General features: G+C 42.0%; 1 protein-coding gene across 1 annotated transcript in view; it reads right to left on the minus strand.

Annotated features, from left to right (window-relative positions):
- The window catches only part of adgrl2 (adhesion G protein-coupled receptor L2), a 73,962-nt gene that overhangs the window by 5,383 nt on the left and 49,431 nt on the right, over positions 1-19,148 (minus strand). The window contains exons 7-23 of the mRNA XM_022761514.1: positions 18,522-18,625; positions 17,598-17,783; positions 16,863-16,901; positions 14,758-14,941; positions 13,919-14,041; positions 13,294-13,499; positions 12,469-12,642; positions 12,015-12,224; positions 10,985-11,205; positions 10,265-10,331; positions 5,985-6,076; positions 4,509-4,553; positions 4,180-4,206; positions 3,298-3,466; positions 2,946-3,074; positions 1,937-2,033; positions 81-209 (exon numbers count right to left, since the gene is read on the minus strand). Of these exons, the coding sequence (XP_022617235.1) occupies positions 81-209; positions 1,937-2,033; positions 2,946-3,074; positions 3,298-3,466; positions 4,180-4,206; positions 4,509-4,553; positions 5,985-6,076; positions 10,265-10,331; positions 10,985-11,205; positions 12,015-12,224; positions 12,469-12,642; positions 13,294-13,499; positions 13,919-14,041; positions 14,758-14,941; positions 16,863-16,901; positions 17,598-17,783; positions 18,522-18,625 (2,202 nt within the window). The remainder of the gene's footprint in view (positions 1-80; positions 210-1,936; positions 2,034-2,945; positions 3,075-3,297; positions 3,467-4,179; positions 4,207-4,508; positions 4,554-5,984; positions 6,077-10,264; positions 10,332-10,984; positions 11,206-12,014; positions 12,225-12,468; positions 12,643-13,293; positions 13,500-13,918; positions 14,042-14,757; positions 14,942-16,862; positions 16,902-17,597; positions 17,784-18,521; positions 18,626-19,148) is intronic.

Here is a 19,148-nt window from a genome sequence, read left to right on the forward strand (position 1 = left end):
GAGAGAGAGAGAGAGAGAGAGAGAGAGAGAGAGAGAGAGGAAAAGCCTGAATGCATGGTGAAAGTATTAAGTAAGCACACCTGGCGAGTTAAACACTGGAGCCGTGGGGGTGTTACATACGACTGTCTCAGCCAGTAAGGTGTTATAAGGGTTGTTAGTGCCTTGTGGTCGAAGAAGAGGATTTGTTAGTAGATAATTCCCGGTCATTCCTGGAGTGGCAAGACAGAAGAGGAGCAGATAAGTTTGGCGTAGACAATCGACAGAGACTCAAAGTTTCATGAAGAAAAGAAATGAAGGACAATTTTTTTTTTTGTTTTTGTCTTTTGAGGTGTGTGGTTTCATCCAGGGCATCTGGCAAAATCTGACACTCAGGGTGTTTATTTTAAAGTTGATGATGCAGGATAAAGTTGGGGACAAAACAAAACAGCTACTTCTGCAAACTCCTAAAATATTTGCAGACTTTTCTTATATTTAATAACTTTAGGTAGCAGTTTCTTTTTTCAGCTTTCAAGTTCATTTTTGTTATGTGTTGTTGCAGGTCATTCAGGTCCCATTACATTTATGAACAAACTACCAAGCCGCTGTGCTCATTATTGCATCCTGTCATCTGTGCTTTTCGTAAGACATATTTACTTTTTATTTTCAGCAAATATCATTTCTCAAAAATAGCCCCCTGCATTCCTGCGATTGTGCTAAGGTTTTTTCTTTTGCTGATTGAACTAGGTCCAATTATAAAATCTCCCCTATGACAAAGAGCAAAATCCTTCCAAGTTTTGATATCACACTCTTTATTTAGACTCATGTTTGGCCATTTTCTTCCAAAACCTTATCTTCCTTTCCGTTTTTTTACCCAGTTTGTGGTGTGTTTTAAGGATTTCCACCTGCCATTTATCACCTGTGTTAAATGCCATCTGCCATATTGGGAAGTCTCCAGGGATGATTTTAATGACAGGGAAGTGCTTCCAGGAGATAGAGCCCTCCTTTAGTGCGCGGACTCTCCAGGGTAACTAGGCTATTACACCCCGGAGTGATCAATATCCAACCTTTACATTAACATCTCCAGGAAATGGTACTGAAGGAAACAAAAGTCGTACTTCTAGATTGTTACTGATGTAAAAACAAGTCAAAATGTGCTTCAAAGCCCGAGGTGTAATTTTTTTTTTTTTTTACCTTGTGGAAAGTGACAGCGAAAAAGAGAGAGAAGGTAAAGAGCGGCAGCAACAGACGAGTGGAGCAGAGGGAGTCAAGTTAAACTACCTCGGTGTAAACCCTCTTTTCCCTTGCATGCTTGGAAAGCCATTTCAGAGGCAGCAGAAAGCCTAACAACACACCAAGCACTCCAGGTCAGCCAGAGTTGAACATCATCTTCTCATCATCATATTTGCGCTCAAGCTAAATAATAAATGACAGTTTTTTTTTCTCCCTCCTTCCCTCATAAACCCCCTGTAAAGTAACAGAGGTCACCTTTTATGCCAAGCAACAAATGGCCTCTCTCTGCGTGTTAAGATTTCCCTGAAATAAAACTTTATTTTTCCCCTGTTTTTATTTCTGTCTATGTTTCCCCTGAGCCTGGGTATGAACTCCGGACGGCCAGCACTTAAATAAAAAAACGTTTTTCAAGCCTTGCCCCACTTTGAGAGTGACGTTACAGGCCAGAATGACAGCGCACAGGGTATTTGAGGATGGATTTTTGTAATCCGTCACTGGCAGGAACAGGGAGACTAAACTAAAGGCCTAGATCTTTTTTTTTTCTTTTTTTTTTTTTTTCTTAACTGCACTGCTCTGTCTTTTCAAGCTGAAGGCATTTATTATGATTACCAGAGAGGGATCCTGTATGGTGGTGTGAGATCATTGGAACTTGAAGGAGATATTTTTAGCTGGATGATGAAATGTGTGCATAGGTGTGCATGTGGAGAGAAATGAGGTGTGAACTGACCTTGGTTAAGGGTGGAGGTGCTGTTGATGTCACCTGAGATAAAGGAGGACTCAGATTGCTTTCTTACGGTGTCATTCCACATTCTCCTGATACGACTCTGTCAGGTCAACAAGGGACAGTCATTAGGACTTTAAACAGGCCCGCTCACCTTTCAGATCAACTTTCATTTATTTTCTGTGTACATACCACTGATTATATCACTCCTCACATGCCTACTAATATGCAGTGAGGCAAGAGCAGCACTTATGCTACCTTTCTCTGTATGTGTCTTTCAAAACTTACTTTATCTAAGTCAACTTTTGATCGACTTCAGCTCCAGTCATGAGTATCTTGAACGAGGCTGGAGGTTTTTAAGTGTGATAGGGATTTGTCTCTTTAAGCAAAGTACATCGGGAGGTGTTGTCTAATAAGGCCTATTAACCTTTAATAACAAAGGGACAAAGCAAATATATTTCCTTGCAATTTCGGCTTTCCCCGCAGGAAAATGTGCTTGCAATGCTCTTTAAACAGTGCAGTGCTATTTCCCATGCACATGACGTTAGTGAGAAAAAAGATAAAAAGCAAGTGCTAAAGGGGCAGAACAGAAGAAAGGTATTCATGCAGTACAGCAGATGCTGCTTGTAAAATGTGGCATAATGTTTGTGTCTCTTGATCTACCTCTGAAGCTAAAACTCATGATGTGCATTTTTTTGTGTGTGTGTGTGTGAAACCTACATGCTCATGATGAAAGTACATTCTCATGAACAATTGTTTCAACCATAACAATATAAACAAGCTGTAAGATGAGGGTGTGCGTGTGTGTGTGTGTGTGTGTGTGTGTGTGTGTGAAACCTACATGCTCATGATGAAAGTACATTCTCATGAACAATTGTTTCAACCATAACAATATAAACAAGCTGTAAGATGAGTGTGTGCGTGTGTGTGTGTGTGTGTGTGTGTGTGTGAACAGTGTGTTCTTCTCAGTTTTGACACTCGCCGAGTCTCTGACTGTGTGAAGCTGCTGGTCTACCTGTGTACCAGAGGAGTAGCGAGCGCTGGTCCGTGTGGTGGAGGTCTTTGCAGAACCGTGGGAGCTCTCAGTCGGCAGCCCTCCGCAGCAGTACGTGTGGCGGAAGCACTTGCTGTACTCTTTGCGGACCTGCGTGAGCAAATAGCCGAGTGTTTACATACAATATTGACTTTACATATGACTTAGCCAAGATCTTGAAGCAAGCTGTGTTTGTTCTTTATATCAGCGTGCAGTGCTCTGTGAATTCTGCATGCCGATGTGAAGGTTCAGCCTCGACTGCTCAAATTCAGAAGCCTTTAACCTTGAAAGACAAATCACTGTCTCTGAGCCCTGCGGATAACCAGAAACTTACTTTCTTCTGGAGAAGGCAATGGAAGATGAAGATGAACATTCCTTGGAAGGTGTTGAATATGGTGAAGAGGTACGCCATGACAATCGAGGCCTCGTTGATGAAGAAGAGACCAAAGGACCACGTCAGACCCAGCAGGCACAGCAGGGCAAAGGCACCCATGACCCAGGACCTAAAGGACGGCAAGAAACAAACACAAGGGGAGGACAAACCCAGCATGAGAGGCGTTCAGTGACCGAATAATGGTTGGGATTTTTTAAATCACTAAACCTATGAAAAGCCTGCAAAAAGCCCTTCCCCACTGTCCCCACCCCTCCATTCACACACACTCTCAGCCCAAACTGGAATGCAGTTCCTGCCTTCAAACAGACAAGAAGGAAGCAAAAACCTTGATCTGGTTTTCTGTAAATAACTTTATCTGTGTTAGAACATGATAATCAGAGAGCACAGCATGTTTCAAAATAAGCTAAAAGGCATTTAATACTATCATCTACCAAATATTATGGAGTGAGTGTGTTGTCAGAACTGGAGAACCAGGCATACGTGAAGGAAAAAGAGAGATTCCCTGCATCGTGTGTGAAGGTCCTGTGGAGCCTTCAGACACCAGCAGTGGTCACAGTTCAAAGGCTCAAACACACAACAACAACAACAACAACAACAACAACAACAACAACCACACCACTGGATTTCAAGATGATGGATGTGGTGAAAGTGAACAGTCACATGGACAGTGGATGAGTAGCTTTGAAGCTGCAGTTTGGGAGAGGATGAACCGGCCAAAGAAAGAAAAAGAACAACAGAAATAAAAAAGTAAAAGAAAGGATAAACGAGGAGAGAGAATAAACTACAAGCTGAAGAGGAGACTTCTGGGCAACGTGTGCTTACTTGATAAACCGTTTATTATCTTCATAGCTAGAGAGCATGATAAGCAGGAAGAGAGAAACACAATTAGATCAGAGCGCAGAACAGTGTGGGTTAGTTTGAGTGAGATATCTTCAACTTTGATCCATGGGAGATCACGGGAGGCAATGAAATTAAGGGTCTAACAAGAACTGAAAGTTGTATGTTTTTGCTATTGATGATTCAATTACAAGATTCCGTGTAAAGCATTTGGTCAGTGCACATTGTCTGTGGTACAATTTGAATGTGTGCTACTGTATGCGTGGGTGGTGTTGTGTGGGTAAAATTTTCTGAGGTGTATAGCGAAAGCTTACCCAGGCAAATCTGTATTATAGTAGCCGTCACAAACGCGATAATTACTGGTGTGGATGGCAGAACAAAGAGAGGAGGAGAATGATAGCAGAAGAGAAAGGAGAGGGTGTGCGTTAACTTTGCCTTCACATGCAACATGCAATGACACTGGTGCTAAACTGAGTATCAGACCAGACTTTGGCACGAGAAACACAGAGAAAGAGACCACAGGGAAACAGCTATTAATACACAATGTATTTCTGCAGCATAAACAAGCCTAAGAGAAATCATTTCGAACAACCAAGTACAAATGGCACACCAGTGTGAGTGCCACCATGTTCAGTCAGTGTGCTCTGTTGTGGTTTCCTTGATAAAGGAGTCGTCTATCTCAAATAAACCAAGGAGTCTAAATAAGCCCTTTTCCAACTGTTCCTCCTGATTGCAGTTTTACCGCAGAGCTGCAATGTTGCACACATTCATTAAGGAAAAATGAAAAATAACAAACATTGGATAAAAATAGCTACACCGCTGCTTCTACACACTAAGTCATGAAAGTTGAAATATAGTGTTGCAAACTGAGATGGGGCTGCACTTCTGTGAGCAACAAAAACACATAACCCCAAATTGAAGAGGTCCGGAAATTCAGCCTGCAGTAAACACCAATAAATATCATTTTCACGTAAGTGCAAAAAAAAAACCCCAAAACAAAACAATTAGTCCTTCGGAAAACTTTCCTTCCCAAAGCAAAACACATCATAAATGTTGAGGCGACTCAGAAAGCTAAACCAAGAGGGGGGATGGGGTGGGGGGGTTGGGGGCGGGTTGGGAGAGGGGTGGTGGCGGTTGTTTTGGGAAATTTCTTTTCTGGGACTAGAAACTGGGATCTATAAAAAAAAAAAAGAAAAAAAAGAAAAAAAAAGAAAAAAGAAAGGTTTGACATGTTCCAGCGGCAAACACACATGGTAGCTGTTCCACTGTACCCCACCCTAGCAGAGCCAGTAGTGCATAGTTAAGTTGCAGCCTTTAGAGTGATGCGTGTCATGCCAGTGCAGTTCTGTGGCTAGTGGCTTGGAGCAAAACAACAAAGGACAAAAAGACGACTGTGACGAGTCTGTGTAGTCATCATGACAGCTCAGTCAGGCCAAAAGTCTAAATCAAAATCTGTATTACATTTGAAATGTCTAGAATCAAAATAATGAAAACCTCTGTTAAATGTTCCATTTGTCCTGGATCCTTTCAAAAACTGACCCACCCCCCCAGCCCCGCCTGCTGAGAAAAGAAATATATTCTTATGTTTTAATCATTCACACGTTACTGAAACTTGGCTTGGAGGCGGGGAACGTAATGCATTTTCTTTAAAAATTATATTTTTACAAAAAATCATTACCTCATGAGTAAAAGAGCCTTATACTTCCTGGGGGCAGTGGCAGAATAGCAGCAGTGTTATATTGCTGATAAGCAAGAGAATGTGGGAGTTCAGCGTGTGACGCTTTACTTACTTTATATTCTCCAGTCGGCTAGAGTCTGGTTTCAGGGTGGTAGAGTGCTTCACCATTTTGTACATTGTGATGACCAGGAAGATGAGATTGAGCTGTCAAAACAGAGTAATGGCAGTGTTAATCCATGAAGATGTACGAGTCAAGATATAGCAGACAGAGAGGGAAAAAAACTGTTAATTTGTCTATAAAATATATTAAAAGAGGAGAGCCTTCAAATCTCTGCATGTCCACAGACTAATCCAATAAACATCTATCGTTCCAGCCAGGCTCAGACGGGCCGACTGGCGCCAAATTTAGTGTCATTCTATATCAATAAGAGCATGGAAATGCATTAAAATCCATCACAGTTAAAAAAAAAAAAGAAAAAAAAAAAAGGAAAGAAACATCCACACAGCAGCAGTCTGGCAAAGGCAGAAGGGAATGAAAGTAGCAGGAGAAATAAGAGACCCTCTTGTTGTACAAAACAAGTGCATATCATTTTATGCACATAGTGAAATATTATAAGGTATAGCCATCTACAGAAGACTGGAGGGAACATGGTATATTTTGTTCAATTCTTGCGTGTGGACAGATGAATAGAGAGAGAGAGAGAGAGAGAGAGACAGAGAGGGAGAGAGAGAGAGACAGAGAGGGGGAGAGAGAGAGAGGGAGAAAGAGAGGGAGAGAGAGAGAGACAGAGAGGGAGAGAGAGAGAGAGAGAGGGAGAGAGAGAGACAGAGGGGGAGAGAGAGAGAGAGAAAGAGAGGGAGAGAGAGAGGGAGAGAGACAGAGAGGGAGAGAGAGAGAGAGAGAAGGAGAGAGAGAGAGAGAGAGAGAGAGAGAAAGAGAGAGAGAGAGAGAGAGAGAGAAGGCGCTTGCTTTCTTGTTTTAATGTATTAAATCTTAAGGGAGCCAGTGGCACATATCAGGTTGAGACAAGGATACTATGTGCTGTGTTTCTGGGCGCATTTATTCGGTACCTTAAAAATCAATACCTTGATTTAGAGACACAAAGGCTGGATGGGCCAGCAAGGAGCCGCTCCAAATAATTTACTTCAAAAACATTTATTCTGGGGCAAACTAGTCCCTGACACAGCATGTACATGCACTCACAGCAGACGAAGCAGACTGTGTTTGCACCGCAAGCCAGGCATGTATAAATAATGTCAGGGAATATCTGAGAAAGAAAAATTGAAATGTGTGTCTCCAATAGTGCATATCAAAGAATCAGACAAATATGAAAATACAGCCGACAAATATATGTAAGCTACTGTATCTGTGGCTTGTGAGTAACAACAAGAATACATACAAAGAAACACATTTGCAATAACAAAAGGTTTCTTTTTTTTTTTCCAGGTGAGCCTTACAAACTACTGCATTTCAGTGCTATCATAGTGGTGAAAAAGAAAAATGGAGACGCATTGCCAATATGAAGGCATGAAATAAATGAATGACCTTTCTGAGGTGGACTCAGACCATGGCCATTCACTCTTGAACAGAAATTATCCGTGTTCTGGTGCACACTGCTATCAAAAGACTGCCTGTGATCAATACATCACCCCTCCACATGCAATCAACTCATGGAGCCACTCACAATAACCCAGGTAGTAAAAGAGAGGGACGACTAAAAAAAAAGAAAAGAAAGAAAAGAAAAAAGAAAAAGAAAAAAAAAAACCCTGAATTGTGAACCTTCTTTTATATCACAGACAGCACTGAAACTATGTTTTGTTTCGCAGCTATCAGCCATTATTTCTATCAGCCGCCTTCATGAGTCAGACAGTGGGGGAGGGCGGGGGGGCAGGAGGGCGAGGACTTTTGAAAAACCCTTTCACACAGCCTGGAGTGGTGACATGGATCCAATGAGACAGAGGAGAGGGACACAGTACTTTAAAGTAACCTAGCAGCACGGCACATGTTCCTACCCCCACCGACATGCTTTCGCAGCCCTTCCCGGGGGATCCCCATTGCAAGAGCAGAGCTGCCTTGCCTCTATCCTTCACTCTGTCTCTCTGTCTCTGAATCATCACTGCAAGCCATGCAGAAGCACCTCGCCACACTGGGACCGAGGAGAAAGCTTTTTCTGAAGTGGACTGTGTGTGTACACACTGAACTCCGAATGAACTGCTGGGGATAAAATATTAAAGGTGCAGATGGAGCTGTCCTGATGATAAGAACTGCTCGCGACATGTCATGATCCAAGAGGCCTTGTGTTGAAGCTATCTCAAGCATACTAATGGCTCCCCCCACCACTCATTACTTCCATGTTCGCCTTTCATGGAGCTAATACCCCCTGTGCCCAGAGACAGGGCAACCTTTGCCTAAGAACAAGGATCTAAATGCCTTCCACCAGCATTTGTTTTCAGTCAGTATTTAGGACCTGCTTAAGCCAAGAATAAAAAGGAAAAAAAAAAAAAAAAGAAACAAAAGGATGAGAAAAAAGCATGCCCACCCTAGGTCAGAACCAGTGTTACTTGGCACACACGCGGCCGGGGCTCCGGGAATCCAGACATGAGCCAAAGCACCACCGTTTTCTCTCCTTTTTTTCTTGCTTGTGTGCCTTTTCTACTTCTCTCCCTCATTGACAAGGACAAAGCCAATTTGTAGAGAAACCAGGGTCACGGATGGTGTAGACAAACCTTGCTCCGGCATGCTCCCCTGAGATGCTCCTTTCCACAGTACTTTGTCTTTTTGAGTCAATTGTTGCACAGAATCGGAGGAGCAGTGCGCAAAGTCCTGAGCCAGTGCTGCAAAAACCTCATTCCTGTCACACATTAGCTCTGCTACAATACATTAGCTCCTCACAGGGTCATGATTCTATCTCTGCGGTCATCACCACCGGGATCCCGATCATCATTTCCACTGCAGACGCATTTTTCATGCAAATCATTATGGAAGCAACACGCGATTGGAAAACAATGAGGGTCCAATTTAGGGAGAGGAAACATACTCCTGTGTGCCTGACAAAGCATTTGCTGAGACAGGGAGATATGCGTGTTTGTTTTAATACAGTGTTAGCTTTTCCTAAATTATGAGCTCTCACATTCAAAGCGGTTGCGGGGAAACAACAAAAAGAAAAGCAGTGAAAAGAGACAGGAAAGCATTTACTCAGACCTTTCTGTTCAACATAGAAATACATCAGGTCTTCTGTGCACCTCCTCCTCCATTTTTAAATGCTACATCGAGTGGCAATGTCCTTCTTTGAGGAAACTGTGAAATGCAGTCCAGCGAGCAGATTCGTCTTTTATTTATTTTGTTACCACACAGACGAAGAGCTGTATTATATCTTTACTTTGAAAGCTCCTAGCGGGGCTGCCAGTGGTGTGTAGGGACTCGCTGGAATTTGACATGGGTGCCCCTTTCTCTCCAGTATATTTTCAGTGTCAGTTTGATGTTCAACAGAGGTCACTGCATCTGTAGATACAGTACCAACCATTATGCTGGATAATGAACATGGTACTGAACAAATACCACCCGTCCTCCCTGCACAGCAGCAAGACAAGTCTGCAGAGCTTCCTTTTCCCTTGGTGTGCACGAGGGCAGAGCAGTACATGGTGTGGTGGGCTGAGTGCATATATCTGAGGAATACCACCTGCTATTTCTTTTTTTTTTTTTGGCGCAGGGAGGTAAGACTCCCTAAGGTCTCATTCTTCTGAGCCTCTCTGATGGAGCAAGAGATAATAGTGTCATGACCAGTAAATAATTGCATGCCTCAATAGGACATATGTCAATATGATATGCTATATGTCCTTCACCCCTGATGGTCCTTGACCAAACAGAGAGGTGCCTTTGCCTTTCTTCGTCTCCCCGACACTGTCATCTGCTATTTACTACAGGCAGACAAACACAGAAGGAGGCAGATGCAGCGGAGTAAAAAAAGAGGAGCTGTAAAATCTAGCTGTGCCATCTTACTCTATGTATGTGCTGTAAAATTGAGCTCTGGGGCCATTTTTAATCTTTTTTTTTTCCCACTTTATCATAAATAGTAAACTTGAAGGCCATTTGGCAACGTCTGCAATGGGAGACTTCACGGGAGTTGTGTCAATGCGTAAAAAAGTGCACTATCAAACCCTGATCCTTGTCAGCTGGCGAGAGGCAGAGAGAACTGAAGGATGCCGCTAAATCTGTCTTTGCTGCAAAATTAACCTGTCATCACTGAGGAAAAAAAAAATCCTGCAGACTTTCCCTTCAGTTCAACCATCTCACTTCCTTTATCCGCAGCATCTCTTTCACCCTCTCAGTCCCTTCCTCGCTCTGCCAGTCTCAGTATTCAAAGAAGAAAATAAAATAAAATAACAGCTTACCATGATGATAAAGGTGACAGGTCCTATAAAACTCCATATGAAATGATTATCCACACTTAGCCAGCACCTGCGACAAAGAAACACACACTTCAGACTGGGGCAGCACACACTAGGAAAAACAATACCAGTGTTGTCTTCATGCTCCTGCGGCCGAAATTATTAATTTTTGGTTACTTGAGCTAATGACATTGAGTGAATAATTTCTACTTAATATTTAACTTCGAGCGCTTTCAGACGCTCCTTTCACCAGCTGGACATTAATATAGTTGTACAAAACAGAAGGAAGACCCCAAGTAGCTCCTCTTGATAGCTGGGTCTTAGCTGAGATATGGCCATTAATCTGCGTAAAAGGCTTTTCCTGCACAGTGCTCTTCTCTTTAAGGGAGCATTTACAAACAAGAGGTCACTGGAGGGTCTTTGAGCAGAAAGGCATTAATGTAGCAGCACCCCCCTCCACCCCCCACCCCCGAAACCACAGTGTTGAGTCTGTCAGCCACTTTCAAATGACATAAAAAATTGAACAGCTGCCCATCCCTGGCAAAAGGAGCTCAAATGTTTTGGTGCCGTCCCCAGGGATGCGCACAAGGTGCTGGCAGAAATGATGAGTAGATTACTTTCCAAAAGCTGTCACATACAGACACAGCAGGTACGCTCACACAGTGCAGCATCCAGCAGGTCTGCTCTGCATTTCCAAGGATTTGTTCAGAAAGCTGCACTCACGCTTTCTCGGTCCCGTAGCTCCCGTAGTCGATGGCTGCGGAGACACCGACCACGATGGCAGGGAAGAGGTAACCAGACACGTAGTAGTACTTTTTCCGCGAGTACTCGCTCTCAAAGACCTCCACGAGCATGAGGTACAGCTGTACCCCCTCAAGACACATCCAGGAGAAGGAAGCCAGGAAGAAGAAATGAAGGATCCCCGCGATGATGGCGCATCCAATCTGAGTCAGAACAAAAAAACAATTGAGACGATCAAATAATACATATTCAAGGTAAAACAGCAAAAAACGATATGATCATTTATTCAAAAAAGAAATAAATAAATACATAAAACTGCGATTAACTTGTGCTACAAAAATGATTTAAAGATGACAAGCAGTGTCTCCATAGTATTTCTTTATTGAAAATTGTATATCATATATCCTGTCTTTTATTAAAACCTCCTGAAAAGACGCTGCTGCCTCACCAATTCAGCGCAACACATATCAGTGAAGCTGATAAAAAAAAAAACCGGTAATGAATATTCATTCACCACATGGGCTCTGACTATGCACAGCTTTAGCCTTCCATCAGCACGGCAGAAATTTAAATGCCATTTGTATTTTAAGGTTGGAGTCAGTAGATTTAATCATACAGCTCAGCACTGGAAGCTTCGATTCCCACCTGTACACAGAAAAAATCTTTTTGTGCTCCTAGAAACTGAAGCGAGAATGAAGGTGGGGTGGGGGGAAGAAAAAAAAAAAATCATGTTATGGTTGCAGGCTCAGCCATGGCAACTGTGGCTTTAAGTGAAAGAGGAAAAAAGACCTGTCAAGGGGAAGACATGGCCCCTTAGTAATCTATATTAATGGTGCTGTCCCACTCATGTCGTGTCAGGGACAAGCAGGGAAGGTTAGAAACAAACAATGCTTAAAGTCTCATCAATTTCACTCTGAAAGGGTCTTTGGCTTTGTTTTGGGGGGTGAGAGGAGATAAAGTGAGAGGGAATGAATCAAAACCAAATCAATAGGGTGCAATCGTTCCGGCTTACCCTGGGTTCCGTCATATCGATACCAATTAGGAATATTAACTCGGCGATGAAGAGATTAATGCACAAGTTCTTGTGGATGGTGTTGCGATCACTCTGCAGGCCCCGGAAGAAGCAGAAGGTGAAGATGCTGATGCTGAGGCAGACGAGGGACACCACGATCCCGACGCGGGTGATGACGGTAAGAAGAAGCTCATGGACTCTGCCATTAACCTGCGAGGGGTAAAGGATAGACAGCCGAATTATAAAACATGACAGTGACGTTTATATCATATCTATATACTCAGCTAACTTGTTTGTGGAGCTAGTATAAATTAGATAACAAAACTCTGAACCTCACTGTGAGTACTGTAAGCTTGATCAACTCATGATGTAGAACTACGTTTTAAAGGTTTGAAGTGAGTTTGACGGAGAACTAAATATTTAAAAAAATAAAATAAAAATTGATGTGACATACGGAGATTTCACGGTGCGCCATGAGGATGGCAAAGTTGGTGAGATGACTGCAGGAGCAGGTGGTGTGTGTTTTATTGGAATCCAGGAGCTTGCAGCCTTGGGTGGACCAGTAGCCCATCATACTCCTCTCAGAGTAATTCCAGAAGGAGCAATTGGAGTTGAAGTAGTGCTCCATCTGCAGATAACAAGAGATATGGTTAAGTGTCCAAATAATTGACTGCCTGAAATTGAAGTACATGTAGAACACAGAGGCCATTTACCCCCTACTCATACAAAGTATTTTTCCACACTGATATGGATGAGGATTTTTCACTTCACAGCTCTTATGAAGCAATTCATATGTTGTATCTCATTTGGCACATGCTTGCTAAATCAACCGAAACATGGTCGCGTGTATGAGGCCTTAATAACAGAGAAGCGTAATTGTTTGACGGCATGTCTTTGGAATTGCACAATTTCTCTGATAAAGAATGGAGTCACGCATGGCCCTCTGGGAACTCTAGTGACAACTTTAAAAGACGAAAGATAATTGGTGCTCCAGTAATTTCATCCTAGATTGTACAGCTAATCTAGGAGTTAATTCCCCCCACTATAAAAGAAAATGGGTATCATTTATATCCCAATGTTGATTAAAGAATTAGTTTTCATTAAGAATTCACTTAGGTTCTAAAGACTCCTTTAATTTGATGCTCAATGACTTAAATAAACTGCAGACTGACCTAGCCAGACATTTACAATTCAAATTGCAGATCTCTGTCTACTCTGGATGTACCCTCCTGGAGTTTTTTAATATGACCTCTCCATTTATTCCAGTGGGAAGACTCACATCAATGTGCTCCAGGGTAAAAATCACCGGGTCATTAATGAATACACGGCTGGACTCTTTGTTGAGTGAGGCAGCAATGATGTCAGAGTTGACGGCCACCGACACGTTGCGGCCATAAGCCTCGTTGGCCATCTGGATGGTGGCGTTGTCTGTACTGAGGAACTGGCCCAGGTTTTTGTAGAGGACGAAAACCAGCTTGGCAACTCCTGTTGAGTGACAGACATCAGAAGATGACAGAAAGAAAAAAAATCAAGCTTCCAGAACAATTTGGAAAATGTATGAAGAGAAAACTGGGGTGAAAAATCATGCACAATAAGAGGACTAAAAGTACGTAAACACTTGAACATGAATGTAACTGCAGGAACCAGCTCTTAAATGTAGCCTCTCTTTTTTTGGCTTGCAATCACCGGGCTTGAAGTCTTTGAAATAAACTCCTTCCTGTTGTGCTCCTACACTAATACAGAGAGACCTTTCACCTTTTCAAAGAAACAAGAATAGTAGCAGATGTCAAACCCACATACCCACACACTGAAGAAGCACTTCATCATCATTTCAGAGTAAGCAGAGTTACCTTGACCAAGTTTCTCTCTTTTTCTTTTCTTTCAGTACATTTAAGAGAGCTTACCATTCCGACTGTTGAGCTTGACAGTGTTGGCCGAGAGCTGGATGGAGATACCGCCTTTGCTGGATTGTGGGAATTTAAAATCCTGGACCTGGCCATCCGTGCTGAGTACATACACATCCAGGACTGCCAGGTGCAGGGAGGCAGTGGGGTTAGAGAAGATGAGGGGGGGAAAGGGAATGAGATATCAGTCTTTACATGACTCGGATTCAAAGGCATAAAACACAAAATAGTGCAGCCTATTTATGCCGAAGCTTTCTCACATTTCTACAAACACTGAAATTTTGCACAGACCAAAGGACATAGCAACAACTCAAACAGTGAGCTACACAATAAAAACGTCAATCACAAAGTGATAATTTTATTCCAGTGAGACTCTTCGCTAATAAAACAGTGCTGAGAAAACAACAACTAAGAAGAAGCCCTCCTTATATGGTCTAACAGCTGAAGAAAATGAGGGAAGGAAGACGAGGCTGTGGATAAACAATGGACTTTTTCTGACTCCACAGCAGGCTAATGTTCACATTAATGTATAGAGTTACAAGGTCTAGACGCATACATTTATAAACTAAGCGTGCGCAATCAGAGAATCCAGTCTATTTAATTGTCTGATATTCATCACTTTGTCAGTAAGCGACTCGTTAAACCTAATATGCGTTGTTTTTCTGTTCCCCCGAGGTTTAAACGCTTATTATGAAAACAAAGTCCTTTTTTTATGTGGCAGCCTTGTTCTCCTATCACAAGAGTCACTCTCTCGATGAATTGAAAGTAATCAAATTAACTGAGCTCGCATCAATCCAGAACGCTTGTCATTTGCTCACCACAACCTCGGCTTTACTTACTTATATTGTCTGCAGGAACTTTGACAAAAGCAGGTTCCATGAGGTTGTCGGCAAGGACGAAAGCCCCTTCCTCCAAAGTATCCAGTAACATGGTGGCTGCGTGTGTTTGTTCTGTGCTATTCATGTCTTGCCAGGACTTCAAGGCCTCTGGTCGCAGAAGATTATCTACGGTGTCCACAATGGCCTGTGTCCATACAAAAAACAAACAGAAACATACACAAACATAAACAAAGATACTTGAGTAACTCAGGGGGAAAAAAATAGATTTTATTTGCAATCATGAGCAGAGACATGCAGACACTGAAATGAAATGGATGAAGCAGCACAACTGTGCGGATTAAAATGAACATGTTGGGAAAATAAAGAAAATAAAGAAGCTAAAAGCTTTTGTTGTTTTCGTATATATGAAAAGAATAATTAATGACAGATATTTACTGGATAATACTGAGACTCTATTGATCCTGAAGGAGAAACTGCAGACACTAGGGTCACGTCGTATTGAGCCAATGAGGTCGCTCCGATAACAGGATATTAAGAGATGGCCTGATGATCCAAATTCTCTAATTGCAAAGTTCAGCATCCGGGATGTGGAAACTTTCTTTTTCTTTGACTTCTGACCTGCAGTCAACTTGTAGTCAAGTGCCAATACTTTACTGCAGAGTAAGACCTTAAGTCTCCCCGCACAAAGCACTTAAAAGTCAGAGGGAATGTAACGTGCGATATTCAATTTTTTTTTTTTTTTTTTTTTTTATTGAACTGTATCCTTCATGCAAACATTTTTCTGGCTTCACACTTTCTGCCATGAAGCTGGCTTTTCTTCTGAAAATAATCAAATCAATGTATCTAATCAGGTAATCAATGGCGGTGACGGCCGGCGCAAAGGGTGGGGAGGGGTGGGAGGGCTGGCTAATGTGATGTTCCGTCAAGTATGGCAGATGTCAGATACTGCTGACTCAACAATCGGTGTCCCAGATCCTCTCATGCTGTCATTAGTCAAATTAATCCCGTCATTTACATCGACAAAACCTCTCTAACACAGTCGCTACCTCTGACTTTAAATCTACATGTTGTGACATTAAGAACCAAAATGATGATGTGACATTTTTTTTTTTTTTTTTTTTTAAGAGAGGTGGTGCGACTACATACATGTCATTTTTTTTCCCCCTTCCCCTCTTTTCTTTTTACGAGCGCACGGCCGTTGACTGGCTAATTAGCTCGATCCATTTTAATACCCTCCCGCAGGAGAGATCCGGATTGAGGGGGGGTGACTTTGGTGGCAGGTGGAGGACACCGATCTCCCTAATGGTAGAGAGATATATATATGGCCAAAATACTTTGATGTGTGAACCTCATCTGATAGCGTTCTACAAAAAAGGGAAAAAAATGATTTGACCTGACTAACCCTATTAACCAGAGAAAGCTAAAGATTTGCACCTTTAATTTATGAAACAAATGACTAACATGACCTAAAACCTGTGTCCTTGTGAAACAAGACGCACAGCTTTTACATTACATGGGATGAAAGGTCAGGTGATGGTCCCTGAAATAAAAGGTTTGACTAAATCAGGGAATTGTGTTAAATGTAATATTCAGGAGTGTTTTATATGGAAGGGAGCTCTCATAAAAAAATGAAAAAAAAAAAAAATGCAACAAAGCAGCAAATCCTTCAGCAAATGAATAATGAGAGGAATGTAAGAACAGGATGTTTGAGCTGTGGTGTTATGCATCCAGACGTGCAACCTTAAGTAAACACTTACAAAAGGGAAAAACAGAATGAAAAACAAAATACACCAGTGCTGTCAACGCATAGAGGAAAAAAAAACAAATTAAAAAAAAAAAAAAAAAAAAGAGACATATACACATCCATGACAAGAAGCCACATCAGTAATTGGAGATGACTTCAGTTTGCCTTGGAAAGCACTTTGGGTACGATTGGTCTGTGTGTAAGGCAATTACTCAAAGAAGCAGGAAGCACAGGGAGGAGGGAGTACATGACAGTGCAGAGGGGAACATGCTGCTGAACTTGGGCTGGGGCGTATACAGTAGCACAGGAACAGAGGAGGGGACGGCAGCGAGAAGAGTGGGCAGAAGCATTGCTCCAGTACCTTCATGTATGCCCTGCATGTCCTTTCTCGTTTTTGAAGCTTTTTTATTAGAAAAAGAAAAAGAACAGATAAAAAATAGAGACATAATTTGTACAAGTTCATGAGCTTAAGTAAAGGATTTAGAGAAAAAGGTCCTGACTGAGTGCTGGATGTACAAACAAACTATTCAATGATAGGTCCAGACAGTCCCCATCATCTTAGTGCACCGTCTCGCGTGCTGCTGACCTGTGTACCACAAGGCTGAAGAAATAAAAGGATCTGTGCTTTGGATCACATTCATGACTGTATTTTCTTTTGAAATCCTCCTGACACATCACAGAAGTACTACGCTTGGCAGAGCCAAATTATGGCCATTACAACAAATACTAGCATGAATAGAGATGTCTGCTCCTTGTCACAGTCTAAAATCATGTCTATTTTTTTTTTGTTGTTTGTTTTTGTTCTGTTTTTCTCACAACCTTCCTGACTTTGAAAAGAAAGGGAGAAAGGGACCGACTCTGTGTGACAAACAGTGACAACTACAAACTGTATTGCTGCATTATTTTGAGGGGCAAAATGAAATTCTGCATTTGACATTTAAACGTATTAACTTGTCCGTTAAGCTCCTATAAGCCATGTAAACTTTGACTGTAGGATGATTCAGCCGGGGAGAATTGGTGAGAGTTAGTATTTAATGTTTAATACAGCACATTTTTGTTCATGTTTTTGATGTTTTGCTCTGGTGGATGCGGTTACCTTGTTGAAGCTCCGTCCTGCAGAATCCTTCTCGCTGGGTCTGAGCTCCTGCAGCTGAGCATCCAGGATGTCCACCAGCTGCTCCATTAGGCGCACAGAGGAGCTGACGTCCCCGGCAAAGATGGGGCCTTTGGTGTGCTTGGCTAACTCGTTGGCCAAGTTAGCTGCATTTTCACCGCTGCGGATCTGCAGGGGGGAGAGAGAGTGAGTAATGTTCACAAGAATGCAAGAAGACAGACTTGGATGGTTCTTTACAGCCCTGTTTCTGACATCAAATCACACTTGAATGAGTCCTTGAAATGCCAGTTATGAAAAAGTGTTTTCTTCACGTCAGAGAAGTTGCCATGGTAGCAGGTTTTTTTTTTTTTCTTTTTCACTGTGTGGTAAATTTTAAATTACATGCAGTGAGCAGCTTCCTACGTTTGCTGTTAATTCTATGGTATATATTATACGCAGGGTAGAGAAAATATTAATACTTCATGTAAAAGGCCTTTAACTTGGAGGCCAATTTAATAATTTCTACAGTTACATTACATGAGCCATTACTATATACAGTATAGTATCTACTTTACCTTTCATATCTACGTCTGTGCGTTATGCTTTATTTCTTTTTCGATGCAGTTGGTGTGTCATGCTTTTCCTTAACATATAATTTTGCAGTTCTTTCAACTGATGCACCTGCAGTTTTACTACGGATGCTAACCTTTGCAGTTTTTTTTACAGACTTCTTTTATAGCTGACAAGTACTGCTTTCAAGCTAATCTGACCCAGATTTACTGCCATCTCTGTAGCAGTGATGAAGTTACTGCAGTGTCGAAGTCCTTTTACAAGGACGTGTTTCCATAATTTCGTCTACCCCCTCTGTGTTTTTTAAGAAACACATTATGCTTAGGAGGAAAACAGTCAGGCAGAGCTCATACAAACCTTCTGGGCTACTTGGTTGACCCAGTGGGAGGTACAGTTGCTGAGATCAGGGCCCTTCGGGTGCCAGGCCCCAGTGGAAAGGACACATAAATAAGAGGCTGTGCCTGACAGGGAAAACAAGAACAGAGAAGTCAAGTTTAATCAAGTCAAATCAAATTTATTTTCCCATGAAGTCCTTCACAGGGCAACAAAGGACAAGGGTGGAGATAAAAAGAAGAAACTGCACCCAGACAACATATTTACGAACATGCAAATTTAAAATGTTATCCAAATAGCCACAGAGTCTGCTTGTGTATGCACAGAAATATCAGCCCTGGCAGATACTTTGTTTTTTCACTATGTGAGTCTGCTAAGACTGTTTGAATGCTGTCAGAGGACAAATTAAACTGAAAATGTTGGATCCAGTAAACTCCAAACATGTAGAGTCACCAGTTTTGTTTCTACAGAATAATTTTCTGGAATTCTTTCCAAAAGACTCATCGTGCCTGTTTTTGCTACAAAATTTTTTTTTTTTATCCCGATCCTAATTAGCCCTTATTTCACACACAATCAAATGAGGGATGCACATCTCCACGCAAGCTCCAGGAGGAACAGCTGAGCCTGCTCAACTGCAACACAGCCGTAACA

This window comes from Seriola dumerili, unplaced genomic scaffold, assembly GCF_002260705.1.
Source record: "Seriola dumerili isolate Sdu_G_001 unplaced genomic scaffold, Sdu_1.0 BDQW01000002.1, whole genome shotgun sequence".
Taxonomy (NCBI): Eukaryota; Metazoa; Chordata; class Actinopteri; order Carangiformes; family Carangidae; genus Seriola; species Seriola dumerili.